Genomic DNA, 19,282 nt, shown 5'->3' on the forward strand with positions numbered 1-19,282 from the left:
GTTTTATTTTATTAAATTGTTCATCTTTAAATATCAAAAAATATAAACTGGACTCGTAAGTACCATTAAGTAAGTACAATGCTTTTGTAAGCATTGTTATGATATTATTTTGAAACAATAAAATAGTATTTGAAATAAATCGATTTTAGTACAGTAATTGAAAATGTGTTCGAGAAATAGAGCTATGACTGATGATGAGTTAATAAGAATACTTGAAGAAGATATTCCATTCGATTTATCTGAACAAACCGATGAAGAGGATGATTTTGAACAGGAGGAGGATAATAATACTGATCACTTTACGGATGTTTTTGAAAGAAATTTAGATAACATGTTTAATGAAGACGAAGAATTAGATATTGAAATGGGACCTGCGGTACCATCTACATTACAAGATATTACAAATATTTTACATGAATGCAGGACTTGGAAAAAAATTGAAGAAGATAAGAATATTGGTCCTTATTATTTGCCAGAAGGTATACGGTAACCATCATAATATTTTAGTATGTATTGAAATTCTGTTCTCTTGCAGGTGTAAATTTAGACGAAATTTCCGATTGTGAGACACCCACTGATTTTTTTATAAAGGTAATGGGTCCTGCAATAAAACACATAACTTTCCAATCGAATTTATATGCCACCCAAAAAAATAAAAACTTAAAACTTACCGAAGATGAACTTTTATCGTTCTTTGCATTGAATTTTTTTATGGGGTATCACCAATTACCTTCCATTAAAAATTATTGGTCAACCGATAAAGATTATGACGTTCCGTTTGTAAGGAATATTATGACACGGACGCGATTTGAAACGATACTTTCCAATATTCATATCAACGACAATACATTTATAACAAATAGTAATGATAAACTATACAAAGTAAGGCCTTTGATAGACATTTTGAACGAACAATTTAAGCATTATTACTATGGTTCAAGAGAGCTGGCTGTAGATGAAGCCATGATCCTTTTCAAAGGAAGATCCACGATTAAACAATATAATCCAATGAAACCTGTGAAAAGAGGTTATAAGTTATGGATCTTGGCGGATAAATGTGGATTCGTAAAGAAATTCGATGTATATCAAGGGAAAACCGGTCAAGTTGACAAAAAATTTGAAAATTACAATTTAGGTGAACGCGTTGTGTTAGAAATGACTGAAGAGCATTGGGGGAAACAAAAAATTATTTATTTCGATAATTTCTTCACATCGTTACGATTGTTGGAAAAATTGAAAGTTGAAGGAACTTTCGCCTGCGGCACTATACGACAAAATAGAAAAGGTATTCCTCCTACCATTAATGATAAGCACATGAAAAGAGGCGATTTCGATCACAAGACAAGTAACACAGGCATTACATTCTGTAAATGGATGGATAATCGACCAGTTCTCTTGGCCTCAAATTATAATGGTAGTAAAGAAACTACAGTAGAAAGAAGAGATAAAAAAGGGGAAAAACATCCAATAAAGTGTCCCGAAGTAATATGCGATTATGGAAAATTTATGGGTGGTGTCGATCGAGCCGATCATCTACGCAGTTTATATAATTTAGACAGAAGATCTAAGAAATGGTGGCACCGTTTACTTTTTGGAATGATAGAAATTTCTTTGATAAATGCATATATAATTTATTGCCAAGCTCGAACTAAAATGAGCGTGTTGGAGTTTCGTAGAGCTGTCACAAATGGACTAGCAGTAAAAGGTGCTACTTTACCTTCTACATCAAGATTGTCAAATTCACGCATCAGCTATGGTAATCGTCCGCAAAAGAGAAAATATAATTATTCGGTATCTCAAGACTTACGACTAAGTAATAGAGGTGCTCATTGGGCACGATTTGGGAATCAAAGAGGAAGGTGTGAACAGTGCCGCTGTTATGGAATACAATCAAGACCTTTTTCAAAGTGCTCAGCTTGTGGAATTTTTTTATGCTGTAACAAGGAAAAAAATTGTTTCCTTCATTACCACCAGGATTAATTTATTTATTGGTAATTATTTCGATTGTTAAAGATTATAATAAGAAAATATTAAATTATTTTTGAAATTTAAATAATTTGAGTTTTATTGTTGTATGAATCCCTTAGTGGTACCTTGAAGTACCCAAATTTTATCTCCGGTTTGGTAAATAATTTTTGAATTTTTTAAAGAAATCCGTATTCGTAAACTATTCGAGATATCAAAACATCAAGCAGCACCAAAAAATTTCCATTATTTCACATGCTGGGGTTTCAGAGGTAGTAAAAATCAGGACTGATAAGTACCACTAGTAGCTAAAGGGTTAAAAACGTCAATAACTTGTGAGTACTGAGTTAAATAATGGCGCTTGTTTATTGTAATCAAATTAGTATACTGTGTATACAATATAAAAATATGTTTCGTAAGAGTATTTCAACTTCAAAGTTCAAACTTATTTCTTTCAAAATATTTTAAACTACATAGTAGGCAATATTTTATCTATGCTAGTAAGGAGTCCTTACTAAGGACAGTAATTCAGTGTTAAATACCGATTTCAAGTGCCCTTTCAAGATGCTCAAAAAATTATTCATAAGAACAATGTTTTCTCAATAATGTATATTTGTATACAGGAACCACGGAACGAGCAAAAGTCAGGTGATGAATTTCTCTAGAGTGAAAAGGGAGGTACAAATTATTTCTTCACCTCTATCTGTTAAAAACAAAAACTCGATTATATAAGGTTTTATTTCCTTGCAAATCGTAAATCCTTAGAATCCCTACATGATTTTCCTTTCGGTACCCGTGAGTATTAGGATAAATTTCACATCTGGGCTAAATTTTTTAGAATAGTAAAAGTTGGGATGATAACTTTTCCTCCTTATATAAGTGAATCACAGTTCCCAAGAAGGTACTTCTATATATCTCCTAGTATCCATCCTAGTCCTAGTTCTAGTCCTAGTCCTAGTTAATATTATTTTTTTTTTTTTTTAATTCTCGAGAAAATTTTTTAGATCTCCAAGAATTCCTCAAAGACCTTGCTGACTTCTTCCTTTATAAGCATGCTATAATACAAGTTCTGTCTTATTGATTCTCTTCTTCTTCTTAAAAACCACACCCATTGAATCATTTTAATCCATTTTTAGTATATTAAAAAAAACCGGATGAGTAAAAATCCCAAGTGAATTAAAACCACAATCTTAAATAAACATTAATCAGACTTTAATGAGCTAAGGTAGTACGGTTATGAAAGTAATATTTCAAGAACGTACGTATGGGTAATAAGCCAATAATTTTTGACTGCAGTGTTGGGAAAGAACTACCTTAAAAATTTTTTCCATCAATTAAATTTCTTATTTGAAATTAGTACATATCTATATATCTATTAGCATAACCAGCTGTTCTTGCTAGGGTTTTGTATTTATAATAATTTTATCATAATATTAATTTATAGCTTGTACACCCTGTATATTTTAATTCTCTTCAGCTACATTTTTATACACTGCAAAATTTTATTTCCGAGTATTAAAATAGATCTGGAATAGTTTATTTTTAAAATATAACCATCATTATTATTTACATATGACAGTTTCCTCTCTAGAATTGAATAAGACAAACAATAAAAATATTATTTTTAGAGGTGAATATACTATGCTGGTATTAACAATGTAGTACACAGATTATTGGCGAACGAAATTACCTAGAGATGGCTCTGGTGTCAATGCAATATGGCCGATATAGAGGATTTTCGTTCAAGTTGTCAAAATAAATTTTTGCATTTTTTTTTGTTTATTTGTTTTTTTAACATGGAGAAAGCCCTGGATATTAATATTGGTGATATATTTTATCTACTTGGTGGATCAGTAAGGCCGTTGATGGAAGGAGAGGCGCTTTCTCGTTCCAAAAACTTGTTTTTCTGTGGTATCCAATCGAAGCAAAATAATTGTTTATTAATCAAATCTTCATGTTTGCAAACGTCGAACATCACCGAGAAACCTCATGAGATCTAAATCAAAGTGTTTGTAGCCAATGACAACAAAAAAATCTAATGCTATTGTTCTTGCAAAGCGGGCGCGGGAAGCAAGTGCAAGCATGTTTTTGCGACATTGTGCGACAACTGACGCCTGTAGATCTTGTTTTCCCACACTGGGGAACACCACAACGTTTTTCATTTTTGATAATTTCCATCTCAACAACAAAAACATTCAGCACTTGTGTAGCTGTCAAAACTCAAAATCCTCTATAATAGTTTCACTAATCCTCGCTGCGCGGCGCCACCGTATCTTGCAATCGCGAATAGTTTATTACATAAAATGTAGTATTTATATGCAAATACTACTATTGTAATGTAATAAATATTGCCTATCTATAAATATAATTTAGAAAGTATTAAAAATGATTTCCTGAGGTTTAGAAGCATTAATTATTACTCATATTTATTTTTTAATATTATTTTCATATTTCTTTTTTTATTTCGAAACAATTGGACTAAAAGTTCAGAAAAAAAATTCTCTTTTTGAGAATAGAGACGTACCAATAACGAATTTTTCATAGAACAATCTTTTCAATTATTCTAAACTCAAACATTTCTTGCTGAGTGTTAACCATTAATTGTAAATCCCTCAATAAAATATTAATTGTAAATAATAACAATAATTGTAAATTTTCCTCATAATTTATAAACTTTTTGGTGAATCATCAATGTGTTCACGATTGCACAATAATATTCAAACACAATAATATACTGAACCAGTTATGTTTTAACATGTAAACCATGTGTACAGGTGTTTGGTTGTTCATATGCGCAAACCGAACCAAGCATATCGCGCTAATAACATTATTTGAAAAAAACGACAACATTATTATACCAATTGATAAACGTTATCTTGGTTTTAAAATAATAAAATTTTACACGTCAATCATTTATTCGAAAAAAATCTAACTACCACCATATTGACAGTGTAAACTCTTTGTGTTGATTGATATTCGGGAAAAAGTTTGAAGTTTGCACGAAAAAAAAATGGGGCCGGGTGAAGAGAAAACGATCAGTATGAAATGTATTAAATATTTATTGTGTTTATCAAATTTTGCATTTGTGGTAAGTTATGAGCAGTTATATTATTAATTTGACCTTGTTTTTTTTTTTTTTGGGAAATCTGCCGTTAATTAAAAGAAATCCAAATAATCATATATTTGTGTAGGTTATAATGATCTAAGTTTTTGAAAGTTTTGTATTTAAAAATTTGTGTCTTGGAAAGAATAACAAAAGGATAATTTAAATTTAAATCTAGAATATACGTTTCTAGATTAATTTTTTTTTTTTGTAATAAATCATGAACTCGCAATTTATTTTTATGAAATTACAAATCGATCAACTAATTTTTTTCAAATTTTTGGACTAGACTTATCCAACAATTGCGTTCTTTGGGCTTTGAGATATAAATTATATTTGAAAATAAATCCCAAGAGAGCTTTTTTACATTAAATTCGGTCGAGGACTCGATTTAGGGTATAATACCAGAACGTTGTATTGTAGAGGTAACGAGACTTTCATGACAATGGGTTTAATTGTAGGCGCATATTCATAGCGAATTACTTCAATATTTCAGTTTTTGCCCTCTTAACATTATGTATTTGCTTTCCTGTAAACTTTGGGATTCAAATCACCAAATTTCAAAAATAAAAAGGGTCTAATTTTGACAAATGAAAAGAGACATCACATTAATGTATGTACAATTGCCTAAACTGATGAATATCTCCTTTTTAAATTACGCAGTTAAGTTATAAATCGCTTCTTTACTAAAGAAAAGTAAATTTATTTTTTGAGCCATAAATTTTGTTGATTGAAGGTTTTTAACAATAATGAAATAATTAGAAGTATTTTCCCCGAAAACATAGACCTATGCACTGTACTAAAGGACAATCTATTTATAAATTTATTTGTTTTCCGCTACCTTTGAGCATTTTCAGCGGCACCCTATGGTTCAAATGAGCTGATATTCAAGGAAATCAAAGAAATGCCTTTTGTTTGTTACAACTCTTCAGTCCCGTCCCCACACTTTTATGTAGATACTTCTTGTTTTCAAAAACATGAAAAGACAAAAATACCCTTTCATTGTATAATAAGAAACAAACTATAACGGTGGGGAAATATGACTCTAGTGATGGAGGTCTGATGCTCACAAGTTTTTTTTTACGATATGATTATAAAAAATAAATGTTTAAATTATTACAGATTAAAACGGCTTAAAATTATGTGTTAGGCGCGTCGTAGTATTGACAGTCATTTCAGATCGGCTGGAAATTTAAGAGCCTGTTGTCAAATTAGTGAATAATTGACTTTTTCCTTTACGATAATTTTCATAGCCGGGGATTTCTCGTTCAAGGGGGCTGAGAAATTTTAATTGCGTGTGTATTCCACATCCATGAGTACTTTGGAGTCCTCTGATCATAGTATCAGGTGTCGGATATCCTACCTCTGGCTTTAGTTCTCTATGATTTTCTATTGGGTTTGCACGGAAAGGGACGAAAATCGAATTGTTTTTCTCTCAACTAATGAAACTATGATCTTTTGAATTAATTTAAAAAAAGTAGTTGTTTTGATCCACGATACGGCTATACTACCTTAACAATTTCCAAAAAATTATTGTGTGCATTTCGTAGGAAAAGCACATTTCCGAACTACTATTTACAAACTTGAAACTACTATTCAAGGCCTCCTAAAGATGAAATAGAATTTTGAAAATTTTCGTAAAAAGTGAATTAAAAAATACAAACCTTTTTAAATAGACATTTCTAAGGCTGTCCCACAATGCTTGCGATAAATACCAAAATAAAGATAATTTAAATATATAAATAAAAATCGTTAACCGCTTACTTCCAGCTGCATAACCACGTCGCAATAATAAGATTATGAAATAACATACAAAGTGGTTCTTAAAAACGGTCGAAGTGTAAATTAAACGTAGCTAAGGCATATAAATATTTTAAGATCATATACAGGTCAATGTACCTTGCAAAAGCAAACAAGATTATATGGTAGTACAAAGACTATAGGATAGACAAGAAGCAGAAGTATAATTATAAGTGACATCTGGAGTCTGAGGCGATCAACTATTAAGTTTGTCGGCCTTTGCGGGTATGGCTATTAAGTTTAACTACTTTGCGGGGGTGACTATTAACTATTAAGTTTGAAAGCCTGACTCGGTAGAGGCGCTGAAACTCGTATACTACGATTTTACATTAGCTCATATGGGCTGCTTCTCCTCTATCCTATGCTCTTTGTGGTAGTATTAATTAAAATCTTGTTTGGTTTATATATCATAGACCCAGTACACGATCAAAAAATTTGCGCAAAGTGTACAACAATTGTTTATAGAACGATTGATTCATACACGTTCAAACAGCTTGCCAAGCTCCCGATCGATTCGTTTCATAATAATTGTAATAAATGATACTGTAGGATATAATTCGTAATGGCCCGGGAGTGGACTGCAAAGTCACTTGACCTATCGGTAACCGGCTCAAACTTTGTAACAAAGCGGCAATCAAACCCGTAAAAACAATGGGCTATGGCAATCATACCAGACGGGGGGAGGAGGGGGGTTTGTGATGCCATATTGAGATACCAACTTTACCCATAAGGTAGCCGGGTAATTTTCACGTGAAGTTATACCTCCCTCGGTCTGGCATGGTTGCCATAGCCTATTATTTTTATGGGTTTGATTGCCGCTTTATGACAAAGTTTGAGCCGGTTACCGATGAGTCAAGGGATTTTGCATTACGCTCCCGGACCATAAATGGAATGAAAAACTATCCACTCAATTTTTGAATTTTTTGGCTCAAGATAACCCTATACGAAACATAAAATTTTTAGTGATTTTCCTGATTTTTACCCTTTAAGAAAATAGCAATCGAGAGTTTCTGAGATATCATTATATATAATTTTTTTTCTAGAAATATTTGGAGCCCTTTTTATGACACACAATGTTGGGTTATATTACATATGGCCAATAATTTTATCCGGTCTGTAATATATTTTACTGATAAGCACTAATACAACTAACAATTCTATATAAAGTCGAATTGTTTTCAATAACCTTGGAATTAATTAAGAAAAAATTTTTATATGCAATATTTTTTAATTGGCGAAATGCCTACATATAAAAATTTAGCATTACCAGCCATTAGTAACCGAAGTGAAATTTGTCTAAGATATATTTGATTATATAAAAAATCGGTTAAGTAGTGGGCTCAAAAATGATGGATATTAATAAAAACTTGCATCCCCTATTTAACCCCCTTGGGGGTAGAATTTCGGAAAATTCGCATGCCTACGTCAGATAGAGAACACACCCTCCAAGTTTCAGGTCTCTTATATTAGTAAGTCAGTCAATCAATCAATCACTAATTCAGGACAAAGCGTTTTATGTGTATAAAGATCAAATGAGGGTGATCTTAGTGGGAATTTTCTCTATTCATCATAAGAGTGCCCTATTTATGGCTAGCATAGGTACTGGTGCAATCTGTTCTCTAATATGTCTATGCATAAGAGAGAGAATGCTGTCGAGCTACCGCATCTCCATGTTGTACCATAGAGAAAATGATATGAGAGCTCGGCATCGTTCTCTTTCTTACCTGCGCGGATACTCTAACATCGTTATTTTTTAGATACTTTCAACATAAAGTAATGAATTTAACATTCAAAAAAGTCAAACTCAAACAGATCACTGCGATATATATATATATCGTCTTCTGTTTAATGGGTGAAAGGTGGAACCCAATAAGACACATAGACCATAGACAATAATTAATAAATATTACTTTTATAACATAAACCGGACAAAATGATTTTGTTCGACAAAACATGTTCGTCAAACAAAATGTTTGATGGAAGTATTCGCCAAACACATTTGTCAAATGTTTGATAGTATAAGGATCTTTCAATTCCTATGTTCTCAATGTCCAGATGAATAGAATGTTCACAATTCTAATTTAATTAAATAATTATTCTAAATAAATATTTCTTATCTATATAACATAAACCGGACAAACTGATTTTGTTCGACAAAATATGTTTGTCAAACAAAATGTTTGATGGAATTATTTGCCAAACATATTTGTCAAATATTTGATAGTATAAGGATCATTCAATTCCTATGTCCTCAATGTCCAGATAAATAGAGTGTTCACAATTCTAATTAAATTAAATAATTATTCCAGATTACAGCATTATTAATAATATCGGTTGGTACTACAATTTTTACAATCTACAATGATTACCAAACATTTTACGATGTGGGATATTTTTCACCAGCCGTATATTTAATTGGAATTGGATTTATCTTATTAATTGTATCACTTTTTGGATTTATGGGCGCACTTAAAGAGAGCACATGCATGATGACAACGGTATGCCAATTTAATTTGTTAGGATAAGAAAAACTTTTTACCTTACAAAATACGGATTTTAAATGATTTTTCTGGTCTATTTTATTCTGCGGCCAGGTAAGAAGGCGAAGGAAGGCATAATGAATGAATTGCATTCCCACGTCGTTGAGACTTTGTATGTTTGTTCTTGATTTCCATTCGTAAGAAAATTTGCGTTAACGTTCTTATTCATTCAAAAATTTTTACTAACTTGAAATTTGTCGTTTTTTTGTTATGTTAACAAGAAAATCGCCGAATAACAATGGAAAAGTCAATTTGTTGTTTTATCGAATGTCATACAAAATGATTTTTACATTTAACAGTTAACAATATTACAGATATCCACCAGTTTTCGAAATTTTCTGAGGCTCGTGAAAGATATAGATAATATCCCGCTAGCGAGAATTTTTTTATGTAAGAAGTCTAACAGGACATAACGAATATTTATACATACAATCTTTAGGAATAGATCTGCGGCCCATTGAATTTACTTTTCCAATTTGGATATATTTTTATCCCAATTTTGTAAGGTAAAAATTTTAAATAACTAGATTCAAATAAAACTGAAAATTACCTTAATTTTTTTTAAAATCGTTTTTCTCCATTTAGTTTTCATTGTTGTTAACTGGAATTCTTATATTCGAATTAGCAGTTGCCATTGCTGCGTATGTAACTCCTAATATGGATGAATATATCTCTAAAGCTTTATGGGAATCTATAGAGCATTATCATGAGAGCGGTGATGATGCAAAAGCAGTGGATTTACTTCATGAAACATTCAACTGTTGTGGAGTTGATAGCTACAGAGATTGGGAAAATACTACACAACATTCTTGGCCTCAATCATGTTGTTACAGATACATTATGGAAGGTGAAAATCCAACATGTGGACTTAGAGATATACCCAGTCGTACCGATGGATGCTTAGAAAAATTGAAATTTGCTGCATATCAAAGTAGATATTTAATTGCTAGTATGGCGTTATCTGTTGCTTTTGTTCAGGTAAATATCTCTATACAAGTACGGAAGGATGATATATTAAGAGTACCGCTTGATTAAAAGTACGTCTAATTCTCGTGAGCACACCTTCTGTTAATCTTTGGAAGACTGTCCAGTTTGCCCATTCTAGAACCCGAAAGAAAGGATTATTTTATGAAAATACCGGGATAGAAATTTCTCTTACACCCTGAAAGTAAACATGGCTCTAAGACAGAGGCAATAGAAACTTACTCCCCAGGCATAGTATTCTGCACGGATTGTCAAACAGAGATTTATGCCATAATTCCAGTGGCGAAATTGATAGAACTAAGAACCACTTCCGAAGAGTATTTATCTACTCAGACAGCTAGCTGCCGTCTACTAAACTAAAATAACAACTCCCTAGGTTCTTGAAATCAGTTATCACTTTTCAAGAGACTTGAATCATATTTCATAAATACTTAAAGATAATCCTCACCCCCTTTCTAATGGATGAATAAGAGTAGGATCTTAAGATTTTGAATATATTATGATTCTATTTAATAAAATTTTGTTTATATTTCAGGCCTTAGGAATATGTTTCTCATGGTTACTTGGACGATCGATTCGAAAAGCAAAAACTGAACGAGAAATTCGTCGTATTGCATTCAGAACTCAATTTGTTAATCCCAGTAATTATACGTATTCATTACCAGATAATGCAAAAACTACTGTTTTGTACACTCCAACCAGTAGTGATGCTTAAATTTTTGTAGAATTAGTGAATACAAGTATGATTGTTTGGCTAGAAGGTCCAAGGTAATTTAGTTAAATTTTAACCTTATAAAAATATATATATATAACTTTATTTTAGCATATGTAGGTGTTTTGACTTTTTCGATCATTATTTTATTTTAGCATATGTAGGTGTTTTGACTTTTTCGATCATTATTTTCGGAACAATAGATATGTTTCTTTTAATTTTTTGCCATAAAGTCCATGTTAATTAGAAAAGCCTTAAAAATCGAAAGAAACTCTATTTGATTAAATATATAAAAGTTGTGTAAGACCATCAACAAATCAAAATATGATTTCCAGATTTTATTTTTTAAAATTATAGACCTTATACACGCATGGAAAAGGAGTAGCTGAAAACACTAAAAAACATAGATATATAACCTGTACTGAAAAACATGGCTAATCCTTTCCATTTATGTTGATATATGTGTCCTAACATTCAGTCCAAAACTTCAATAATGTATTTTTGAGATATTATCTTCAAAATTTGTAAAAATATTTAAAATTTAATCTTGTTTTTAATAAAATGATGGATATATTTTATTGTATAAAATAATGTAATTATAAATATTTTTAATAAATAAATTAATACTATTTATATAAAATTGTTCAAAAATATTTATTTCAAATTAATTCTACCTTCGGCTTTACAATGAAACGGCAATAACCTGTGTTAATAAATTAAATAAAATTTCTAATTCATCAAAGGGATCTCTATATTTTGGCTAAAGGAATTAATCAACTTAATGACATCAAGAATTAGTTGAACACTATATGTATAGGTTAGGTTAGGTTAGAGTGGCTGTTCTGGGGTGGGACATACACCATAGGGTCTATTGTGATACCAAAAAAGGTTTGGTCCATCCCATAGGCTATACTCCTTGAACCATTTGAAGGTGTTCAAAATCAGCAGGAGTGTTTTGATTTCAGGTCGGAGATGTCAAAGAAAGGCTGAAGTTGGTTCAACTGAGTTCATCGTCCCCCATTGCAAGAGCTGAGTAATGACAAATAAGATGAGACATCGTTTCTTCCTCCTTCCCACTCTAACAGATAGTAATGTCCCTACACAAAATAGTGCTTAGTCTTAAAAATTCACATTCAGTAAATTTCCGTAAATTTAGATTTTTAGAGATAATCTCACAACCTACTTTCCTCACTAACTTAAATCCGTCGGTATAAAATACCACGCCCTTTGGATTAACTGAGTTCTCATCCCAATCCTGGTTGGAGGGTATTTTAACTGAGATGAGAACTTTTTCACGAAGTTAGTAGCGGGTAGAACGTAGTCGATGGATCTTGAAAGTGAGTGACTTCGAAAGATCCGTGCATCCAGGGTAAGACCAAATATATCCTGAGAGCCGCACCTGTTGCGCATTTCTTCCCAAAGAGGTCAGTTGGCAAAAGGTGCAGAATTACCTCAAGAATCTTAGATGTTGTTTTCCGCAGACATCCCGAGATTAGTATGGATTCTAGACGTTGTACTTTACGCAATATATAGCCAGTGAACCATTTCCGGATTTAAACTTCACTGTTTCCCCATGGCAGGTTACAGCGTCACTGCGCCTTTCAGGACCTTTCCAATGTGAACGTTACATCATTCTGAACATCAAATCGGGTGATGGGTTTATTTAATGAATAAAACAACACGTTTTAAAAAAATATAATCTTATTTACATAAATTTGTACATAAATATAAACTCCTACTAACTTACCAAAATTAATGAATTTTGAATACGCTAAAATTCCTTTAACTCGAGACAGTTTAACGAAAATTTGTGCCTGTTACAACATTTTAAAGTAATCAATAAGTAACTTTTGTGCAGAGAAACGTTTTTGAAATAATAGGAGTAGATTGATTCGTATTCCAAGTAAAATCGTATAAACTGTTGTTAAAGTTTTAATTTAGATCTTTTGGCTCAATAATACTAAAAAATATTCAAAATTGAATCTATTTTACGAACATCTGAAATCTCACATTTAGGTCGATATGCTATCATCAAAATCTTCTACAATTCTTTTTGATTTCGCTGATGAAATCGATTTAAATGATCGATTTAAATTATCTGACGGCATTTGTTGTCCAAATGTAGCTTCGTATAGCATTGATAACATTTGTACTTTGATCAACATTTTTTTCTCTTTAGGTAATTTTTCTAATGTTGGCAATAAACTCATTAAAAAATGATAATCTGGTGAATTAGTACTATCTTTTTGTAAAATTTCTATTTTTTTCTTTTCCAAATCACCGGTTGAAATACGTAATGGATCCGAATTTGATTGTATAACTTTTGGAGGTGTTAATTTTATTCGCTTTCTTATGATAGGTGATAATTCATCAATTTGATCATCACAACTCTCATCCTCTTCGTCATCGTTATATTTTCGTTCAGATTTTATTCTTTTGATATTTTGCGTGGAATTAAGCTGCGATGAGCTACTGTGTGATTTTGTTTCAGAGTCATTCGATTCGTCTTGTAGATAGAAAATTGATTTATTTGTGGCACCGTGAGTAGTACATACATCTTTCAAAAATAACATATCATTAAAGTGCACCCATTGTGATGTGAGTGAATCATCCGGCACCCCTTGTCGACGCAAATTTCGTAATTGGCGAATGAAAGAATCTCGTAAAGTTTTCCATCTGCTCTTACAATCAGAGACTGAAAAATAATTGTAAATTTTTTATGTCTTATTAATAATGGTGTTTCCCGTTTTGAACAGGATTGTTTTTTTTTTCGATACTCCGTCCAGATTTTTCCCGTTTTTAGCTAAGAGTTTTTATAATTGAATTTAAACATTTTAATGGATATATTATTGCTTTTTCAAAAATTATAATAACGTAAGCGGAAAACGTCGCATATGAATGAGTTTCTCATGGAGGCTCGATTAAAATTGTATGCCCGGCAATTCTTATAAAGATGTAGTAGGCCAAGAAAAAGGCTTAAGGAGGGTTGCGTAAAATTAAAAAATGGTCGCAATATCCATGCATGGCCACTTGAGAAGTAAGTCTTAACTATAAAATATCTAATAATACCACTGGTGATTTCGATTGATTTTTTAAATTACGACGAGATATTACCATAATTCTTCGGCATAGTTTAAGCTTGTCTTTTTATATTGATAATATAAAAAGAGAACTCGCCTATAGATTAAATATAAATTTTTAAATAATTAAGTTTTAATTTATTGACTTCATTAATTTAAAAATACATTTTTTTTCTAATCCATCCTTAATTTCAATATTTGAATTTTACCACCTAAATTACTATCAGTATTTAATATGTTTTACTTACCAGTAGAGCCGACATCATCAGCGACTTCTTGCCAACCAATTTGTTTTTCCGATTTGTGACTATATGACTTAAGTCTTGTATCCCATAATTGAGGTTGAGCACGTATTGCTTGAATTAATACTTCATTATCTATTTTGTATTTGTTCATTATTAATAAAAAATTATACAAAATATCCTATCAAAATAAGTTATTTTGAGTATAGGTTTATGATTATCGCGACACGTCGGTGACGTTAATTTTGTCGTATATCATACATAGTTGCCGCAACGCTGTCGCCACCTATGTCGCTAAAGCCTGGCTTACACTATAGTTAAGTATTGAATTATACTTTAAATATTAGGGAAAAATTGTAAAAATTTTATACCAAATGTATAAATTTTTAATATAGAAGTAAATTTTATTTAAAAATTATTTTTAATTAAAAAATGTAAATAAGCTAATATTTAAATACTATATTTTCACATACGACATCTATACCAGCCTTTAATATACTTAAATGAAACGCTAAAGAACCAATGATTACTCTTCAATTATGTCGCGTTGTGCTTCTATATTTGTCGCTTGGTGACAGAAGTACAAGAAAATCAAAAGGATTTGCGATATCAACTAAAATTTCTCCGGCATACCACCCTTCCTTCGATTATTATATTTATTGGGTTAAAATTATTCTAGAATCTTAATTTCACACATATTGAAAACGAAAAACAATTCTAGATTTTTTAACGGGACCTTTGGAAAAATCGAGATCATAAAAAATGTTTTGTTTTGGAATGTGATAAAACTTGATATATGACATAATGTAGAACCAAAAAATTGAAAAATGGGATTTTTTTATTGATTAAGCAAGAAGTATCACCTAAAGTTCTATACGAAATGTGTTTCTTTCGGAGCGATTCTGTAGTATATCGAAAAACACTCATTTAATTATTAAACGATTGTACCATAAGTTTCTAAGATATCGACTGAAGAAATTTTTTCAGGATATCAACCTTTGTTTACGATTATACTCAATATCTCACTACTCGTTCAATCGCAAAGAAAGCCCGATTATTTAATTTTTTGTGTCAAAATTACTTTAGAAAATTATTTGACAAAATTTAGAAAAACCCAAAAATAATTTTTGTGATATCTCCATCTATCTACGACCTTGATTTGATAATTCTACTATACAAGGTGGGTCATTTTAATCGACAAGGAAATAATTAATAAAATTAATTGTATTTGTATAAAAAAATTTATTAAAAGAAATTTTTCGCTCTATCAATTACAACAGTTCCTTCATTTTCATAACACCCATTTGATAAATAAGGTGGGGTAAATTCCCTATACGCTAAACATACACGTCTTTCTAGAATATCTTCACGAAGAACACAATGCTCCCAATCGTATCTTGCACCTCCATATAAAACTAATAAAGATCGTCTGAAACAGAAATTATAAATTAATTTTACCAATCAAATTTTTTTTCAAGAATTTTCCTTCTGAGAGAAAAATCTACAGCCTTCGAAGGTGAAGAGAAGTCTCCGGCTATGAACTTTTCTTTCAGTGAAACGATTCTCTGAAATACAACACCTGGTCTTACCTCGGCATCGGTATTCTAATAACAGACGTGCTAAGACTTTCTAAGTCTTTGTAATCTTCCTCATCTTTTGGAATAACCGGCGGATAAGTTTTTACACAATTTAAATTATATCTATTTTCGTTACCATTATATTTAATTAACGTTAATATAGAATCAGATAATAAATTTACAGTAACAATACGTTCCCCCCAGATCCAACAATCGTCAATATGTAAATCAATAGCTGCCCCCCTATCTGGCGTATACTCTAACGAACATTGTTCAATTGTTTGATAATTACGTAATAATGGTATTGTTTCAAACTTATCTTGTACAAATTTTGAAAATTTCGGAAAACCATTAAAATTGCCCAATTGTAATGTTTGCCTTTTAAAATTGCATTTAGGACCAAAATTTTGTTTTCTGCGTCCACTTTGTGATAAATCCCATGGCATATTATCAATACCATTCATTAAAAAATTTTCTTCATTCTCATTTAGAAAATTCATCTAAAAAACACGTTTTGTCTTGATAGAAGAAAAAATTTTTACTTTAGACTAATTTCAAGACACGATCGCTGGGAAATTCATCAATCGAATACACTGATACTTTTGAACACTAGTAGGCCTGAGGTTAATCGGTTTTCGCCGAAAGTTTAAGTGAAATTTTCTACATGAAGGACACGCAACGGATCTTCAATTTTTGCATAAAACTAGTTATCAAGCAAGAGCTACTCAAACAAGAAAAATATGTGAACAGACTCTTTAAAATCGGGACGTTTAGAAAAATTAGTTTACTCAAAGAATGATTATAGATAGTATTCGATATTAGAGTTTCCCAATGATTGTCTATTGAATTGATGGTAAACATACATCAATAAAAACACCTGGAAATCGTTTTGGAATGCCGAAATGTTGAGGATGCGATTGATATAAATTCATATCCCAACCTGGCCATAATTGATTACACCAAGGACAGTAAACATAACTTTCCAAATCCTAGTTTGTGAAAATCATATAGAAATTACAGTAGTTGCAGAAAAAAATGATGGTATACCCTACCTCAATTTTGGTTTTTGTTAAATTTGGGGGTAAATTATACTGCTTTTCACATACTAAACAGGAATTCCATCCTTTACATCCACAATCTCTATTCGTATTCATAATTTATTTTTAGGTTAGAAATTAAAAATTATGTTTTCTTAAAATTGAAGGACTTAACAAATAAAAAATTTGTTTTGAAATTAAATCATAATTTTAAATTATAAAATGCTACTTTTTTAATCGCACATTTTTTATTTATATTCTTGAGACATAAATGTGACAATCACTGACTGTGACAAGAGAACCGTCTATGCATCTGTCACAGTGAAATAGATAAAAGATTGGTCTATGTTCACAGACTTACATTAAGTTAAAGTGGAATCATGGGAATCTTCGATAAATCCATTTTCTGAGATTTCTTCATTCTAGTCAAAACTGGGAATCTTTTCCGAAGATCATTGCGACATTCAAATGAAGATATAGATCACCTTGACTTGTAGCATTTGACACTCAAAAATTTAAAGTTGTATAACCATAAATGCTGTAATGTTTAACAAATCCTATAAATAATATCTTACTGACTGACTGACTTAACTTACATATCAACGTAGTTTGTAACGCTTAAAAATAATGATGCTACCAACAAATTCTTGATATAGGTGGTCATAGAATCATCTAATTAGTTCATTTCCGGTTGTCTGTCTGTCTGTCCGTCTGTCATCACGATTACTCAAAAACGAAGAGATATCAAGTTGAAAATTTTATAGCGTGCTAAGGACGTAAAAGGTAAGGTCAAGTTCGTAAATGAGCAACATAGGTCAATTGGGTCTTGGGTCCGTAGGACCCATAGTGTAAACAGTTAGAGATAGAACAAACGTTTAAATGTAAAACATGTTCCTTATAAAAAAATAAACAACTTTTGTTTGAAACATTTTTTAGTAAACATCACTGTTTACCCGCGAGTGCACAAATTATGCGCAAATTGAATAGTATGTATGTTATGGCTATCAGTTATGTGTGGCATGTATGTATATGTTATGTGACAGAGTAATGAACACAGTCAATTGTTTGTTTTCACTTGTTAATATTGTTTTTATGCAAATAAAAGTTTCGAATAAATTATTATTATAGACGCATAAAGAAATAGCAAAGTTTCGGGTAAGTCAGGTAGACTTGTTAATTTATTTCCACAAACTTTTAAGAATCATAAACCGACCTTGCCATAACGTTAAAATTTTTTGGGTGCCAAAACCCATCCCATTGAGAATCTCTTCACATAAAGATTGAGAATATAGTCCTGTAAATTCACCCATTTATGAAACGCATTTCCACTGAGTAGTCATATATATCCATGCATATTTTTCTCTCGATATATTCTTTGGTTTTTGTCTTGTAGTCGATTACTTTAAACAGAATACCTGGGCGAGGCTATCGAACTGACTGATGCTGCGAAACAGATTTTGATTGAAAGTAGAGAAAACTTTGGAAAAGAGTTCAGGAAAATTTTCAAAACCATGAGCGATATCTGCGATCAATACGGCATAGAGTTGCGGAAGCCTAGGTTCGCGTCATAACAGACTCAACGCTCTAATATACAGACTGATTCAGTTGAAGAATCGATTTTGAAATTATCGCAATGTTTTATCAAATTGTGCCAAATTTGTCTCTTTGTCAACACAAAATTGTCAAAACAAAATGAAAAATTTTCTTGATGACTCTTGCGCTGAAATTTTTTAACTAACCTATTTAATTTTGCACGGTGTTGGACGTGGCATCTTGGTCTACGAATTTCAACCTTGGTCATAACGTATTACCACATGGGACGTCAAAAATTCAAAGGCACCTTAGTTCGGGCAAACGGTTTAGTCTCGCTCATTATACATCGCGGTTTAACTTATTGAATAGTGATTGAAAATCACATTCTGACCTAATAAAATGTTATCTTACTCGATAAAAGAGTTTCTTATTTTTATTGACTTTATAAACTAACAAGATAAACAAAAGTTTAAATCCCTCCCTTGGATAATTCCTGTGCACGGGCCCTGGCTCTTCATTAACATACAACGTGATCAGTTTTCGTAGAACAGAACGCTAATGGATGTAAATATGTTACTAGTAATCTAACAGTGTCTTTACAAATCTGTTCGTATCTTGATTAAATTTAAAATATACAAAATAATTATTTATTAATATTTAAATATTAAATACATTTGTTTTAACAAAACTATTTTACCAATATTCCCCC

At 31.3% G+C, this 19,282-nt stretch overlaps 4 protein-coding genes across 6 annotated transcripts; 2 read left to right on the plus strand and 2 right to left on the minus strand.

Annotated features, from left to right (window-relative positions):
- The first annotated feature begins 140 nt into the window (after positions 1-140).
- Positions 141-3,627, plus strand: LOC123296280 (piggyBac transposable element-derived protein 1-like). Its single transcript, XM_044877742.1, has 4 exons — positions 141-479; positions 536-776; positions 942-1,859; positions 3,594-3,627. The coding sequence occupies exons 1-4, from the start codon at positions 164-166 to the stop codon at positions 3,625-3,627; spliced, it is 1,509 nt and encodes a 502-aa protein (XP_044733677.1). The 5' UTR covers positions 141-163.
- Positions 3,628-4,701: 1,074 nt separating this feature from the next.
- LOC123295753 (CD63 antigen-like) lies at positions 4,702-11,619 on the plus strand. 3 transcript variants are annotated; one of them, XR_006535167.1, is made up of 5 exons: positions 4,702-5,053; positions 9,178-9,366; positions 9,994-10,386; positions 10,928-11,224; positions 11,269-11,619. XR_006535167.1 is itself a non-coding variant. In XM_044877197.1 (4 exons), the coding sequence occupies exons 1-4, from the start codon at positions 4,976-4,978 to the stop codon at positions 11,105-11,107; spliced, it is 840 nt and encodes a 279-aa protein (XP_044733132.1). In that variant the 5' UTR covers positions 4,702-4,975; the 3' UTR covers positions 11,108-11,243. The 3 variants fall into 3 exon arrangements, 1 of the variants encoding a protein (XP_044733132.1); XR_006535168.1 differs by having other exon boundaries at positions 10,928-11,160; positions 11,462-11,618; XM_044877197.1 differs by lacking the exon at positions 11,269-11,619 and having other exon boundaries at positions 10,928-11,243.
- Positions 11,620-12,862: 1,243 nt separating this feature from the next.
- LOC123295758 lies at positions 12,863-14,645 on the minus strand. Its single transcript, XM_044877204.1, has 2 exons — positions 14,433-14,645; positions 12,863-13,799 (listed from the first exon to the last, which is right to left on the minus strand). Exons 1-2 carry the CDS (start codon positions 14,578-14,580, stop codon positions 13,117-13,119), a joined length of 831 nt encoding a protein of 276 aa, XP_044733139.1. The 5' UTR covers positions 14,581-14,645; the 3' UTR covers positions 12,863-13,116.
- Positions 14,646-15,648: 1,003 nt separating this feature from the next.
- LOC123295592 (alpha-ketoglutarate-dependent dioxygenase alkB homolog 4) lies at positions 15,649-17,362 on the minus strand. Its single transcript, XM_044876997.1, has 4 exons — positions 17,056-17,362; positions 16,867-16,992; positions 16,016-16,503; positions 15,649-15,855 (listed from the first exon to the last, which is right to left on the minus strand). Exons 1-4 carry the CDS (start codon positions 17,155-17,157, stop codon positions 15,672-15,674), a joined length of 900 nt encoding a protein of 299 aa, XP_044732932.1. The 5' UTR covers positions 17,158-17,362; the 3' UTR covers positions 15,649-15,671.
- Between the last annotated feature and the right edge of the window lie 1,920 nt (positions 17,363-19,282).

This window comes from Chrysoperla carnea, chromosome 3 (assembly GCF_905475395.1).
Source record: "Chrysoperla carnea chromosome 3, inChrCarn1.1, whole genome shotgun sequence".
NCBI lineage: Eukaryota > Metazoa > Arthropoda > Insecta > Neuroptera > Chrysopidae > Chrysoperla > Chrysoperla carnea.

What these genes read in the sequence shown, in the direction of transcription:
- LOC123295753 (XM_044877197.1), top strand. Translation starts at nt 4,976, where the DNA reads ATGGGGCCGGGTGAAGAGAAAACGATCAGTATGAAATGTATTAAATAT. An exon ending in GCACATGCATGATGACAACG is followed by an intron (nt 9,367 to 9,993) that starts GTATGCCAATTT and finishes TTCTCCATTTAG; the next exon opens with TTTTCATTGTTGTTAACTGG. An exon ending in TATCTGTTGCTTTTGTTCAG is followed by an intron (nt 10,387 to 10,927) that starts GTAAATATCTCT and finishes TTTATATTTCAG; the next exon opens with GCCTTAGGAATATGTTTCTC.
- LOC123296280 (XM_044877742.1), top strand. Translation starts at nt 164, where the DNA reads ATGTGTTCGAGAAATAGAGCTATGACTGATGATGAGTTAATAAGAATA. An exon ending in TCCTTATTATTTGCCAGAAG is followed by an intron (nt 480 to 535) that starts GTATACGGTAAC and finishes GTTCTCTTGCAG; the next exon opens with GTGTAAATTTAGACGAAATT. An exon ending in TTTGGGAATCAAAGAGGAAG is followed by an intron (nt 1,860 to 3,593) that starts GTGTGAACAGTG and finishes TATTATTTTTAG; the next exon opens with AGGTGAATATACTATGCTGG.
- LOC123295592 (XM_044876997.1), bottom strand. Translation starts at nt 17,157, where the DNA reads ATGAATACGAATAGAGATTGTGGATGTAAAGGATGGAATTCCTGTTTA. An exon ending in TAACAAAAACCAAAATTGAG is followed by an intron (nt 16,993 to 17,055) that starts GTAGGGTATACC and finishes TTCACAAACTAG; the next exon opens with GATTTGGAAAGTTATGTTTA. An exon ending in ATTAGAATACCGATGCCGAG is followed by an intron (nt 15,856 to 16,015) that starts GTAAGACCAGGT and finishes TTTCTGTTTCAG; the next exon opens with ACGATCTTTATTAGTTTTAT.
- LOC123295758 (XM_044877204.1), bottom strand. Translation starts at nt 14,580, where the DNA reads ATGAACAAATACAAAATAGATAATGAAGTATTAATTCAAGCAATACGT. An exon ending in TGATGATGTCGGCTCTACTG is followed by an intron (nt 13,800 to 14,432) that starts GTAAGTAAAACA and finishes ATTATTTTTCAG; the next exon opens with TCTCTGATTGTAAGAGCAGA.